Source organism: Periophthalmus magnuspinnatus, chromosome 5, assembly GCF_009829125.3.
Source record: "Periophthalmus magnuspinnatus isolate fPerMag1 chromosome 5, fPerMag1.2.pri, whole genome shotgun sequence".
Classification (NCBI taxonomy): domain Eukaryota; kingdom Metazoa; phylum Chordata; class Actinopteri; order Gobiiformes; family Gobiidae; genus Periophthalmus; species Periophthalmus magnuspinnatus.
The window spans coordinates 32,097,078-32,110,980 of record NC_047130.1 but is presented as its reverse complement, the minus strand read 5'-3'; the positions used below and the strand labels follow the sequence as shown (position 1 = coordinate 32,110,980).

Sequence of the window (13,903 nt, the reverse complement as noted above, 5' to 3'; positions counted from 1 at the left end):
AAGTTCAGAGCTTCTGTGTTTGAAATCAAAATTCTGCAAGAGAGACTTCACACAAAGAGCACTGTTTTGGCACTGTCTGTGCTGCAGGATGTTGGCATTCAAGAACATTTTTGGGTCTTATACCAGGATCATTAGAGCAAATATATGTCACATTAATGTGATGTCATCAACCTGCATCTTAGGGTTTAAGTTATGATAGGGTTTTTGACTAATTCAGTCTTCAAATGTTGTGCTGCAAGGTGGCCTGTGGATTAAGACAAAGCTCAAATGCAAGATAACTTGCTTGGCTCTGTGTTGTAAGATCATTTTTGAACATTAGCATTGTTTTCTCTAAAACAACATATTTTTAACACAGAAACAAAAACTAACAAAATCACAATATAGTAAAGGCACCAGAAGCTGCATGTGAGTAGATGGTATTTATTTCTTGTAGTTATCCTGTTTGGATAGCATAAATAAATGTACAAATTACCACCAGTGACCAAGCCCATTTTACTGCCTCTGCTGCTCTGTAAATATTCTGAGGTTATCCAAAGCCACGTTGAATCAGCTACATTGGTTATGAAATGTAAAATAAATCTTTGGAGTTCAACTGAGTACAGTTTGAAGACCAGCATTTGGTTATAATGCAGTCCCACTGTGAGGATCAGTCACAACAGCGTCTTATCAAGCCCCTCTCTTTGGCAAACAGTTCACATGGAGGAGCTCACCCGAGTTACATGAATCATTTAAAGTGCATTATTTGACACAGTAGTTACATATAAACTATATTTCCACCATTTTAAGATTATATTGCTGACAATATATATATTCTTTTCTAAACAGTTCAGTGAATCAAACAATCTGCAGTCATTCTAATATAGTATATGCTGATTGTACAAGAGTTTGTACACAATGAGTTATGTAAGTTTAATGCATACTGAAAACAGCAGCTGGCTAAACTACAGTACACAGTTACTGTAGTCAACTGTTATTTAGTAGAGAGGAGAGAAGGAACACATTTCTACCAGGCTGGTATGGCACAGGTTGGTTTAGAACAAGATAGATGAATTGCTAAAAGGGCCTTGAATCCTGCCTGGTTTGTTGGCTCTGTGGATGGGAAATGTAAAACCAATGTTTCAGTGACTTTGTGTCACATGGTATCTGCCCAGGCCCATTGAAAACACAAACAATCTAAAACTGTTCCTTACCAAATCTGTTGGAAATGTGCTTTTTGAACTTCTATAGTGCTTGTTATCCACTGACCACCAATATGTCGATACTCAAAAGAGACATGGCAGGATACGTCCATATTTCGGCAGTTGATTGCAGAGGTAATTTCTCGCCTTACAAAGCAGCACTAATTTTGGTGTCTGAGACTCCCGTTGTGGAATTTCTAAGACTACAACACATTTGCCCCTTGGACTAAACTAATTTTACTGTCCCTATAGCACTGGCAGTCCCATTACATTAATCTAGACCTATTTATTACAGAGAGCCACAACCCAAGACCCCTGGCCATAAATGAGAGTGAAGTGTACAATATGAGTTGCCAACGGAGCGTGGTCTGCCTAACTTTAATAACAGCTATAAGTCATCCCCTACTCTCCCGTTGACCATATTTTGGCCATCACAACATAACCATTCTAGTGTAAATCGTAGCAGGGAACAGTCTGCTCAGATCAGTGACTGCTGCAGCTTTAAAGTATTAAAAAGAGTTCTGCAGAATATCTCACTCCTCACTTTCCTCCTCATCACTCTTGGTTCCTTTACTCCAGCGCTGGAAGCAGTGAACAGTAGAAGCCAGGAAGAAGCTGGTCATGATGGCCACCACGGAGACGGAGATGCCGGAGAAGATGATGATGAGCAGGTCTGTGAGAGTCAGAGTGGCCTGACACTCTCGGAAACTGTCTTTTGAGAGCTGTGTGAGGGACACGCGCCGCCCGTCCATAGGCAAGGAGCACTCCATACCTTCAACCCCTGCAAAAAACAAAAAGCTGAGGTTACATACAAGGCATTGCATTTTTATCAACAACCTAAACGTCTCATAAATTGATTGAGGGTTGTCTTGAAGATCAAAATTGGTTTGAGGAAAAAAATGTGTCTCAACAGACCATAAGGTATATAATTATAAAACATTTTATAGATCGCAAACCTGTTAAAAAGATCCATGTGGATAACCAGCAGACATTTGGGATGAGAGTTGATTGGCTGTCTTTTGGTGTTCCAACCTTCACTTTTCTGTCTGAAAAATCTGTTCTAAAACTCTGCTAGTGGCTAACACAACTGGTTTATGAGAGCCCTTCTCCTTTCATGTTTTCAAAGTCAGACTCTCCAGCTATAATTTGTTACCACTTTAACAACAAGCTTTTCAATAAAGTAGTGTAGTGTTTCTCAAACGGAGGTACATGTAACGGTACAAGGGGCCATCTGAAGTTTTAGTATTTGTTTTATTTATAGACACACATGGGAAAATCACCACCTGGATTTAACTAAGCAAACAAGTTGGAGTTGCTGCAGTTGGTCAGGTTTAGGTTCAGCAACAGTCTGTGCTCAAAGAATGAGGTCAGCTGACACCTGAATATACTGAATGACCCTGATGACACGGCCATATTCCAAGATGACAATGCCAGGATTCATCAGAGTGGTTCAGGAGCATGAGACATCATTTTCATACATGGATTGTCCACCACAGAGTCCAGACCTTTTCATTGCGAATCTTTGGGATGTGCTGGAGAAGGCTTTGTGCAGTGGTCAGACTCAACCATCATCAATGCAAGACCTTGGTGAAACATTAATGCAACACTGGATGGAAATAAATCTTGTGACATTGCAGAAGCGAATGTGTGACGTAATCAAAGCTAAAGATGGTCCAACCAAATATTAGAATATGTGACCTTTTTTTTATGGCAACTTTGTTTTTGGCAGCCATTTTCTTAGGTGGTAATTTGTGTGAAAATTTGGAGAAAACACTGAACTAAACTCTAATTTTGTCTGTGATAAATGTGATAACATAATATTGATTTTTTATACATATATTTCAGAGTCATCTGACATTTCAAGAGTATACTCAATCACTCTCCTGCAGCCAATGCAACTGTTTAAATTACAAACCAAATCTCAACCTCAAATTCACTCAGGTAATCTTTTTTTTTTTTCTTCCAACAGTGGAGGCTGATTTAATAACTGCAAGGTCGATCATAAGTCTTCATAGTTGAAATTGCATTGTGTACACAGAGCACCGCCCACAGACTGCTGCTGCTCACAGTGAAGCAGAGGAGGGTCGCACACACACACAAGCTCTGACAGAAAGACACAATTCCTACTAAGTCAGCGAATAAAATGCACATTAAAATTAAACTGTCAGAAAAATAACATTGGCTGAAAAGTGGCTGTGTTTTGCCTTTTAAAGAGTAGCTATGTGTCAGTGAAGTGTGGTAGCTGTGACAGGGGCACCTTGACCGGACTCATCTCCGATTGAGAGCATCATAAATCTGCTCTGCCCACTTTGTCTTTGACTCCTTACAGACACTGGCTTTATTGTTTCTATGGAAAAAGACAGTGTCGTAGGTTTATTGGATTTCAAGGGCACAAGACTTTTAGTGACTCATGAACAAAAGTATGATCAGTGGCAGATCCGGTGTACAGTAGTTTTTAAAGTCAAAAGTGCATCTTCACAGTTAACAAAGTCAAGTCCTATGAGGCTTTTATTTTATCAATGAGCAAATAGACATTACTCAAGTGATGTGCTTAGTTGAACACAGGAATTTTCAGTCAATAGGTTTACATTCACAGTAAACTATAACCAATACTAAACTAAACCAACTTCAACCAACTACAACCTGTCTGACCACTCTAACACTCTGTGTTACTTGGAGCACAAATAAAGACATTGAAGCTCTGGTAGTTTTAACTTTAACCAAGCGGAACCAAAACAATGGAGAAACATGTGCTCAATGGAGAGATTGTAGTTTCTCACTGCTACTGATCTAAAATGATTGAGTACACGTCCAAACACATGTCTAATATTTTCCTGGATCTTTCTTACCCTGTACACTTGAATACCTCTCCTCATCTATGGCCTATTATAAATTGCAATGTGCTGTTATATGCAGAAGGCATCCAAGTACGTACAGACTTCACATGTTATTGGGACCTCAATCATTTCCTGGATTTACAAGCATTTTGAGAAAAAATCTAGTTTTCCTGGTGTGCATTTAAACATCCTAAGTATAGATTCTGTTATCAATGGAATTATTGCACTCCCGAAAGATTTAAGGTGTTGCTTTTATTGTTTTGAGTTGGAGTATGGTCTGCAATACACAATGATTCTTAACAGTATGCTATACATTATTTTTAAGCTTAATACTAGTATTAATAATTTTAATACTCATTGAATATTTGCTTTTAAACTACACATCTAATACTAATTGAATATTTGCTTTTAAACTACTCATCTACAGTGAGACAGGCATGAATGACATTTAAACATCAAACTCCATTGATTCAGAGTACCTAGGCTTACAGTGAGAAAAGGTGGGCACTGGGGTAAGATGAAACCTTGTAATGTGGGTGGTATTTTCACTGAAAATGCAAATGCACTTAAACACATCAAAGTACTGTATGGGTCTCCACAATACTAACTGTAGTACCTGTCTTTACTTTACCTTTGGCTAGTGCTAAATGTGTAAATTACCTGGGCCTTTCACAAGCAGGTGTAAGAAAGCTTGAAACCATGTTAAGTGATAGTGGCAAAGATCTGTAAATTAGTGATGGGATGGAAATAGTTTTCATTTGACTCTCTGGGCTATTCATTAACTCAGTAACCAAACTCTGAGCTTAATAAAGTTGGGTAATACGAATCCCAAATCCACAAACTCTCACATTCCTCTTAACATTTGGACAGCTGCAGATACGGTATCACCCAGACCGCAGCACAGGGTCCAGTCTCAACCACAGCCTGGGTAACATAAGGCCAACGTCATTTACTATAATTTAATGTACTGTGTCAGTTAGTTCTTTCAGAGGCCTCATCCTCAAATACACAAAACACTGTACATTTTTCAAAAACAAAATAGTATAGTACACTATACTATACTATAGTATAGTAATAGCTAGTATGCATGTCAAGAGTCGTCATGTTTGGTTTGGTTCATTTGGTTTATAAAAGAAACAAAATAGATGGATCAAATCAAGAAAAGTGACTTGGGTACATCATCAGAAAAGATTGACTAAAATATTAGCACTGATTTGCATAAATAATCAATACCACACATGCTCTCCATGAGAGCAGAGAAAGATACATCTCCTTTTGTGTCTTTGCTCAACAAGATCAAAGCAAAGTCAAAACTGAATACATTTGGAAATCCAATATATTGTATTTCCTGTCATGTTTGTTTTTGTTGAAGATAAATAGTTCATATTTACCGGGTATATTCAAAGAACACTTAATACAGAATATCCCTCTTTGAGGTTGTGGCTTTTCGACAGACCTCTGCTCCTGCCTGAGGTTTGATAAAACAGTCTGTGTAAATGAGATGGTCCAGGTTAACACATGGCCCCTGCATAGAGTTTATCTTGATCAAACACAGCGGCTATAATAATGTGCACACCTCTAAAAGTGACACGCCAAATCTATGGTGATGTAGGGGACTTAATAACTTTGGAGAATCACTATAGGTACACCCATTGATTCATCTAGGGATATTTAAAATGTACAAAAAATCACATACATATGCTGGTATTCATGTGTACACGCATTAACATAAAACACTGTTTGAGAATTGGAAAGAAAATGGTTATTAAATTGATTGTTCTCTCATCAGTTTCATAATATAGACATAACAGAAAATGCATGTACGATTTTAATATGTGTAGTACAATAATGCTACTCATTTACATATTCCTAATAAAGAACAAGTACCGGTTGAATGATTTGCATATGAAGCAATACATCAGAGCACATTTTAATTGAGCATTTTATTGTTTTCTCTCTGTCTTGAACATAAACACTGAGCAAATCTGAGCTCACCAGAGAGCACACGTTTTTGAAACAGTAAATTAAAAATGTATTGAAAAATTATACAATGCTTAACCTGCCAGTCATTCAAGCACCTTTTAAATAAGGATAAGTATTTCCTCTGAATGGGATGAGTCTATATAAGTGCACTATAAATGTAGACCTAACATTGTTTAAAGGACTCCTGGACAGTGTAATGATTGCTAATGTGTGTCTGGGGGAGAGTGCTGTAGTGAGGAGTAGGGCACAAATCATGTCTCTACGTCGGTACAGCTATGTTCGGATGCAGTGCGGACACTTGATGGATTACTTTTCGGATTACAGCCAGTGAAGGGAGAGGCTCAGCACTGTCTGCTGCTTTGATTGATCTAGCTTGTAGTGACAGACTGATATTGGAGCCTTGTATCTCCCCCTCCGTCAACACCTCACTGTCTGTCCACATTGATCCTTGCACCCGGAGAGGCCTAAGTAATATCTACACAATGTGCTCTCTGAGGACTTGAGTTAAAGTTCATGTCATGTTACTAAATCAAAGTGTAGGCCTTAACTTGTGAAATTATCGCAACAGCCAACTCTGCGAATAAACATTTTAAAACTATTTCTTGAAAATTGTCTGTGGTTCTGTGGTTAAAATGACTTTTTCTTAGGTTGCATTTGACTCTTTACATTGTATTCATTCAATCTCATGAATCTATCACGTATATTTTATTTTATATTCTACTTTTTATATTTTTGTCTCATCAAATCGGCTTAAGAGTCAGTGCTGTGTTGTGGCGGTCTGTGATTCCGAGGAGGTTTCAGAGGAGAGAGGTGAACGTGTGAATGGGCTGCACAGTGACGAGAGCACATGTGACGGGGGGAGGGGGGGTTGGTGAGTCATCGAGGGGGAATCCTCCTGCTCCCGCTCCATAACATCACACACAACATGGAGCCCAAACGCACCCACACAAAAGCCCATTGCTCAACATAAAATAAAAGCATTAAATGTATTCTGCTTTAATGATCGTAATGAATGACCCACTGTGCATTATGATCAAAGTGCTTTATGCAGCCACTCAAGCACTACAAATCTGTGCTACACAACAGAGAGGCAAGCCAAGTACTCTTCTGATGTGTGCTTCAAATTCCAATAAACCCTTTGACTAGACTTTAATGGGGCTATATTTATTTCATTTTAATTAAAATGTTTGCATTTTATATTGTAAACTTTCTTAAATTGCTTGGACCCTCCTACATTTGAACTGAAAACAGGGATGGCTGAGTCAATAGGATACTGGAACCAAGCGTTTTGAGGCTCTATAAAGATTCAAAAAATAAAAAAAGTCTCTTGCACATTGTTTTTCTTTCAACACCACTGATTTGTTTACAAAGTTGCCATGTATCGGCCCTTAGCCTTCATCACGTAATCTTTTTTTTTTTTTTTATTATTTACAAATTTGCCATGTTCCGGTTGGTAAATAAATTACTGGTGTGAGAAGTTTTTCTGTTGTAAAGGATACTCTATTCCCCACCTATGGCTCAAGTACCCCTAAGCTTTGTCTCACACACCAAGTACCCCCTAACTTGGGTACTAAGCTAATATATTTGTTTACAATAGTAATATAAATGACTAAAAACTCCTCTTAAAGATCTGAAGATTGACTTGAGGATCCCAGTACCCCTGGTAGTGAAGCACTGCTCTAGACAGTAGTGCCTGTGTAGTAGTAGTAGTGTTTTTGATCAGGGTACAACCTTGTGAAATGCTGGTATGAGAATATCCTGATACAAAAGTTTATTTTGGTACTTCTGTGCATAATCATCCTTAGATATACTTCACCCTCTCACATTAGCCATCCTCACAACAGCTCCATCCCACCTTTAACTAAAGATTAAATTAGGCCAAGATAAAAGAAGGTGTCAGCCCTGTGTTAATGGAGTGGATATTTTCTCATCCCAAGCCCGTGGCTAAGTAAAGATAGACAATAATGTCATGTCAGGCAGTGAGAGTATGTGGGCTATGCTACACGCATCAATGGCATCAGATTTGCTTACACACTAACAGGTCTCCAAGGGTCTGGAACGTGATAGGAAGCAAAACAAAAAATACTGACTTTGAACTTTGTAGTGAAACTGCTTGAGTCAGTGTTGATAACACAGTCACAACACACTGGTTTCTTATGGAGGGCAGACCTCTCCGGCCTGTAGGCAACTGTGGCTCCAATTACTCTGGCCAGTGTGCCACAGAGTGCTGTCAGTCTGAATTATACATAGCCTTTGTTCATCCTTAACCCAAGAGCACTGGAGACAGCCATGGATCATGTTTACACTCATCCGCACAGTAAAACATGTATGAAGCTGATGGGTAGCTAAAAATGTGCACCTGGATAATTAAATGCTTCTACTTAAAGGTGCACTACATATATATATATATATATATATATATATATATATATATATATATATATATATATATATATATATATATATATATATATATATATATATATATATATATATATATATATATATATATATATATATATATATATATATATATATATATATATATATATTTCCCCTCCGGTGGAGGGTGTGTAACTAGCTTATTTCCATTATTTATCCTTGTAGTATTGCCTTGCCTGGAATGCTCCATAGTATGGCATAAATGTTGCATTTATTCCATTGCAGATGTTTTTATTGCTAAATAAGAGAAACGATTTGACTATGAGCAGGCTTGTCTCTATACAGACTTAACCTGTAACTTGACCTGAGCTGATGGTGTCACAGGCTTTGTCTCCATGGACATACAGTAGATAAACATTGAATGTCATACTCCATAACATTCCAGACATTCGAAACTCTTTTGGTTACAACTTTCATAATTTGGAGATATATCAAAACAACAATATATCCAGATTATATTCAGTATCTACAAGTGAAAATATATCATGCAAATATGGTAGCTCAAGGAGAGTTTCCCTCTCTTGGTGCTGACCTGCAGTAATCAAAGTTATGCAAACAGCCAGTAGACTGTTTGGCGAACTTCAAATCACCAGGGAAATCAAGACGTGAAAAATGGAAAGGGAATTGGGTTTGGAGCGAGCTCTGCTGTGCAGTCTCTCACAGGACAGACAGCCATCCCAAGTAAACGTATTTGCATTTGAGATCTAAATATATTGGTTAAGCTGTATCTTGTTGAATTAAAACACATCCAAAAACTGGCCAATGACTACTGGAGAGTAAAATAATTTTTATCAAATCAGATGTTATAATAAGAAACAAAAAACAAGTACATTATTATTACATGACTTTATTATTACACAAATCATGAAATCTCAACCCCTAACTTTGCATAGATTTATTACTATGCATCTATATTCCTCCAAGAGCAGGTGTTTTTAATGCTCAAAAATACATTGAAAACATGTGTTCCAGAGTGAGTGAGCCGCTCCAAAGACTAACTTGGCATAGTCGGGCCACCTGCTTGTCTTATTGAAATTGAATGCCATACTGAGGAACATTTTAGGCAAAGCAATTACATCTCCATGGAGACAGGCAGTCCCTCATCCATCCATCATAAGCAGCAGATCAATATCCTCTCATGTGTTGTTCTCTCTTTACACATTAACAAGCTACTAAAGAAGTAAACCAACAATCAATTTTCTTCCTTTCTGGTTCATGTTCTCAATCACATACGACAACACATGGAAAGCCTACCAGTTATGGAGATTACTACTGAAACAAGATTATCTCACTAATGAGAGTCCATCTGTTATTGTGTAACTGTGTAAAATGCACCCGTACACAGAATAGGTCAATGCCTGAGATTTGGAGCTCTCTCATTATGTTAATGAGGTCTGGCACCATGGCAGACCCCTGTTTGAGACCACACGATGTGTGGGTTTACATAACACGCAGATAAACCGTCAAAAATACTACACTCAAATGTAAGGATGATATGATGAGAACTCAGATGAGAGCAGGGAATGGGGTTGTGCTATGAAGCGATTAAAATGAGATACTAACACTAAGTATATCAATGTTGCACTCCAGTACAATGGCTCCTAAAACTGCAATTACTATATAAAGTATATGACAATAATAATATTATAATATCAGTCATTTCATTTACAGTTATTACTACAAAATATTTTGTAGCTGTGTTTGTTTCAATAATGGACCATGAATCTGGAATAAAGTTTCATTCAATTGAACAATGTGGTATACCAGCTTCGACACTGCCTCATTCGATGTATTTATGTATATTTACTATATTGTAGATATATACTGAAGAAATCAAGTACATGGAACAAGTATGTATGGAATTAAGTATATATGTATAGAATTATGTAAAAAAAAAAAAAAAAAAAAAAACTCTAAATAGCCATCCTTTGCTTTGTTGACCATACTGCAAACCCTTGGCCTTCACTCAAAAGTCACCTGAAATGGTTTTTCACTACACAGGAGTACCTTGTCAGGGATAGTTAAGAATGTGCAAAGCAATGATCAGACAAAAATATGTTGAGAAATCTAAAATCTAAAATTGTTTTCACACTTTTTTGTTTACTACATGCCATATGAGTTTATTAATAGTTCTGATACCTTCCGTTGAAACCTGCAATGTAAATATCCATGAAAATAACAAAAACTATTGAAAAAAAAGTCTGTCCAAACTTTTGACTAGTAGTGTATGTATAAAAAGTCACTGCACCTGGAAATGCAATTCTCTCTAGGGTCCCATATCAGTCCTCGATTGGGCCATATGAACTAGGGGAATTACATTTGGTGATGTGTGGGGCCAGTTGGCAGCCGCAGCAGAAGCTTGGCTCGGTCTTTTGCTTCATCTTTGTTGTTGATGTGTGCCTGGCTAGCACAGCTAATGCAATTCATTACAAGTGGTGCATTTGACAATACTTAGAACACATGATTAATGCATTCAGAGCTCTTCGCTGGGGGGGAAATGAAACATTCTCACCAGTCTATCAAGTTCACCTCCTCCCCAGTCCAACAGTCCAATCTTGTGCTAATTTGGGCCAGTACACGCAGAAAAATGTGAAAGATATGAAAAGCATGGACTAAATGTTCAATTTCCAAAGGAAGCAAACTGGCATTTTGGAAGAGTTGTGTTAACCACATCACAAACAGAATAGAAAATCCAGTAAAACCAAAATTTATAGATTTTTAGGGAAAACATTTGAATTAATTTCTATGTCTGAAGCAAATACTAGCAGCTCTTAAAACTTTACAATCCCAAATAACCTTGACAAAATATGCATGACATACATGCTAGTTTTTATGATCTCTGCTATAAAAACAGTTATAACCTCTTGGATGTGTTTGCCTAGAACCCACTCCTCTTGTACAATCACTAAATTAAACTCAAATAAGTGCCAAACAAGCCTTCACTGATCTGAACTTGATAACAGCATGAGGCTCTCCAGTGTTCGGCTGAATTGGCAGGTTTGTTTATTTTAGCCTCCTCAGCTCCACGTGTTGTTAGCCATGCTCGTGTCCTCTGTGTGCCTAAGGACACTTGTAGAAATCCATTGCACACTGCACATGGTTGACCTTCAGTAAAAGTAAAACACTTGGTTACTGCTAAAAAAAATAATAATAATAACACGTAACCTCAAGTTAAAAGCTCATGATATCATCTTGAAGAGGCAAACATTTGAGTTATTTGCTGAGGTATTTGGTTGTCCACTATCATGATTAGAGCCTTGAAAGAGAAGCCACAAAACATAAATTGAAACTGCATCAGATAAGCAAACATTTGCAAATATATTATTTTAAAAATGTAACCAAAAAATAGCTTTTACAGCCGCAGCCGTGTCATAACTGAATATCAGCTGGTTGGTACCAATACCAATGTACTGTATAACAGTAATAATTTAGCCTCACATTGTAATATGTAAGTATATCAACTGCCCCTGTGTGACCTTATTTTACCATTTGGACCGAGTATATGTTCAATAACAAAGCAGCAGTGTGTGTGGATGACAGAAAATCCATAATGTTGCTCAATTACAAGGTGCACTGTGTATGCGTGTGTAGTGTATAAATGGAAGTACACCACATGAATCAATTACACACTATCTACATGAAGGTCAAGGTTTAGTTTGTATTGTCATGTCTGAAATAATGCTGTGAGATATAGTCAAGGTGATATCATTGATGACACAGTTGCATATTGACACAGTGACTCAAAATTATAAAACAATTCAAATTATTAAAAACAAATTGTTTTGAAACAAGTGCCATTGTCTCATGTTACTCTCAGCCTCACACATAATGTGTTGAGGGGGCGGAGGAAGAAAGCGACAGAATTAGCACAGAGGATTGAGGGAGGGGGTTCCCTCAGCTACAGGGCAACATAAATAAACCAGTGTGTTATGGTGATGGGCTGTGTTGTGGTCAGAGAAGGAGCACTCGAAAAGAAATTGTGAATACTCACCATTAGGAAGTTTATGGCTGTTTTCCATGAGCCAGGTGAACAGGTTTGCAAAGTTGCAGTTACAAACCCAAGGGTTGCCCTCTAGTCTAACCACTCTCAGGGAGGGCAGCTGGCTCAGTGCCCCCACCTTTAGGGTGGATAATGCATTACGCTCCAGTTCTAGTTCTCTCAAAGAGGTGAGGCCCGAGAAAGCATCCTCACTGACCATGCTCAGGTAAGGATTGTTGCCTAGACGGAGTTTGATCAAGCTACGGGAGTCCCCAAAGGTGCCTTTAGGGATCTCAGTCAAATTATTACTACCTAAGTCCAGGAAGACCAGCCTGGAGGATGTGCTTAAGGTCCCAGGCTCAATCTGGGACAGGGAGTTGTTCCGGAGGTCTAAATAGACCAAGTCACTGTACAGAACCAGAAAGTCCGAGGGGATGCGTGGGATCCAATTGTCAGCCAGTAAAAGACGGCGGACATCCAGCGGGATCTCCTCAGGAAGACGGGTGAGTCCACGGCCACTGCAGTCCACAGTGTGGGGGTCTGGGCACAAGCAGCTGGAGGGGCAGTTGTCTGCCCGCGACCAGAACACAGAGGACAGAGAGAGGAGGATCAGCCGCAGCCAGCGGACGCATGGCAACATGGTCAGGGGCACAAAGACTGGGGGAAGGGTGGGTTTAGGGCAAGGATCCACAGAATACTCAGGGTAAGTCGGGTAACACACAAGAGGGAAGGGTCAAAGGGCAAGAGGGAAGGGGGTGGAGGGGTGAAAGGGATCAATCCTGAGTGAGGAGCATTGTGATGCCACAACAGACCACAATGAGCTTGGGAGCGTAACAGTACAAAGTGTGTGTTTTAGGAGATCATGTAACAGGCTGAAGCAGACAGGGATACGGGAGGAAGCAGACCCTCAGAGAGAGGGAGGGAGAGACGTAAACACAGCCAGCAGACTGATGAGAGCCCGAGGCACACGCGAAGGACAGGGGAGAGGAGGGGGTCTGTCAGCCCCACACTATGCCACTGTTGACCCGACGCCACAGATCCGCAAAGACTATAAGGTCTCTGACACAAAAGGATAACCAGACATGTAGATCAGGCATGCCAAAGCAAGAATAACATGGCAGCATCCCTCCACTGAGTCCCAGTGTGCGTATGGATAAGCCAGGCGCTGTAAAATGACACACGAGAGAAGCCCACGCTACATCGCTCAAGTGTGCGGTAAGGTTATCCCCCCTGCTTATTCCCTGGCTGTCTCTCGATGGTGTGCAGCATGGTGAGAACAAAAATCTCCGTCGTCCGGCCGTGTGTCAGGGCTGCGTTGTCGTGGAGAATGGATCCAGTCGTGCACAGAGCAGAGCAGAGCTGCACTCAGCCATGCCAATCTCTCCACTGCCTCCGAAGCTTCTACTGTGTGTCTCATGCCCTCTCCCCTCGCCTTATTTTCAGGGAGGCGGGTCTGAATCGTGCTGTCAACATGTGATGTCACT

The 13,903-nt window shown here is 39.3% G+C and overlaps 1 protein-coding gene across 1 annotated transcript; it reads right to left on the bottom strand.

The window, feature by feature from the left end:
* Positions 1-406: 406 nt before the first annotated feature.
* LOC117371672 (leucine-rich repeat-containing protein 38-like) lies at positions 407-13,824 on the bottom strand. The gene is made up of 2 exons (XM_033967370.2): positions 12,432-13,824; positions 407-1,959 (listed from the first exon to the last, which is right to left on the bottom strand). The coding sequence occupies exons 1-2, from the start codon at positions 13,057-13,059 to the stop codon at positions 1,712-1,714; spliced, it is 876 nt and encodes a 291-aa protein (XP_033823261.1). The 5' UTR covers positions 13,060-13,824; the 3' UTR covers positions 407-1,711.
* Between the last annotated feature and the right edge of the window lie 79 nt (positions 13,825-13,903).

What these genes read in the sequence shown, in the direction of transcription:
- LOC117371672 (XM_033967370.2), bottom strand. Translation starts at nt 13,059, where the DNA reads ATGTTGCCATGCGTCCGCTGGCTGCGGCTGATCCTCCTCTCTCTGTCC. An exon ending in CAGCCATAAACTTCCTAATG is followed by an intron (nt 1,960 to 12,431) that starts GTGAGTATTCAC and finishes TGTTTTTTGCAG; the next exon opens with GGGTTGAAGGTATGGAGTGC.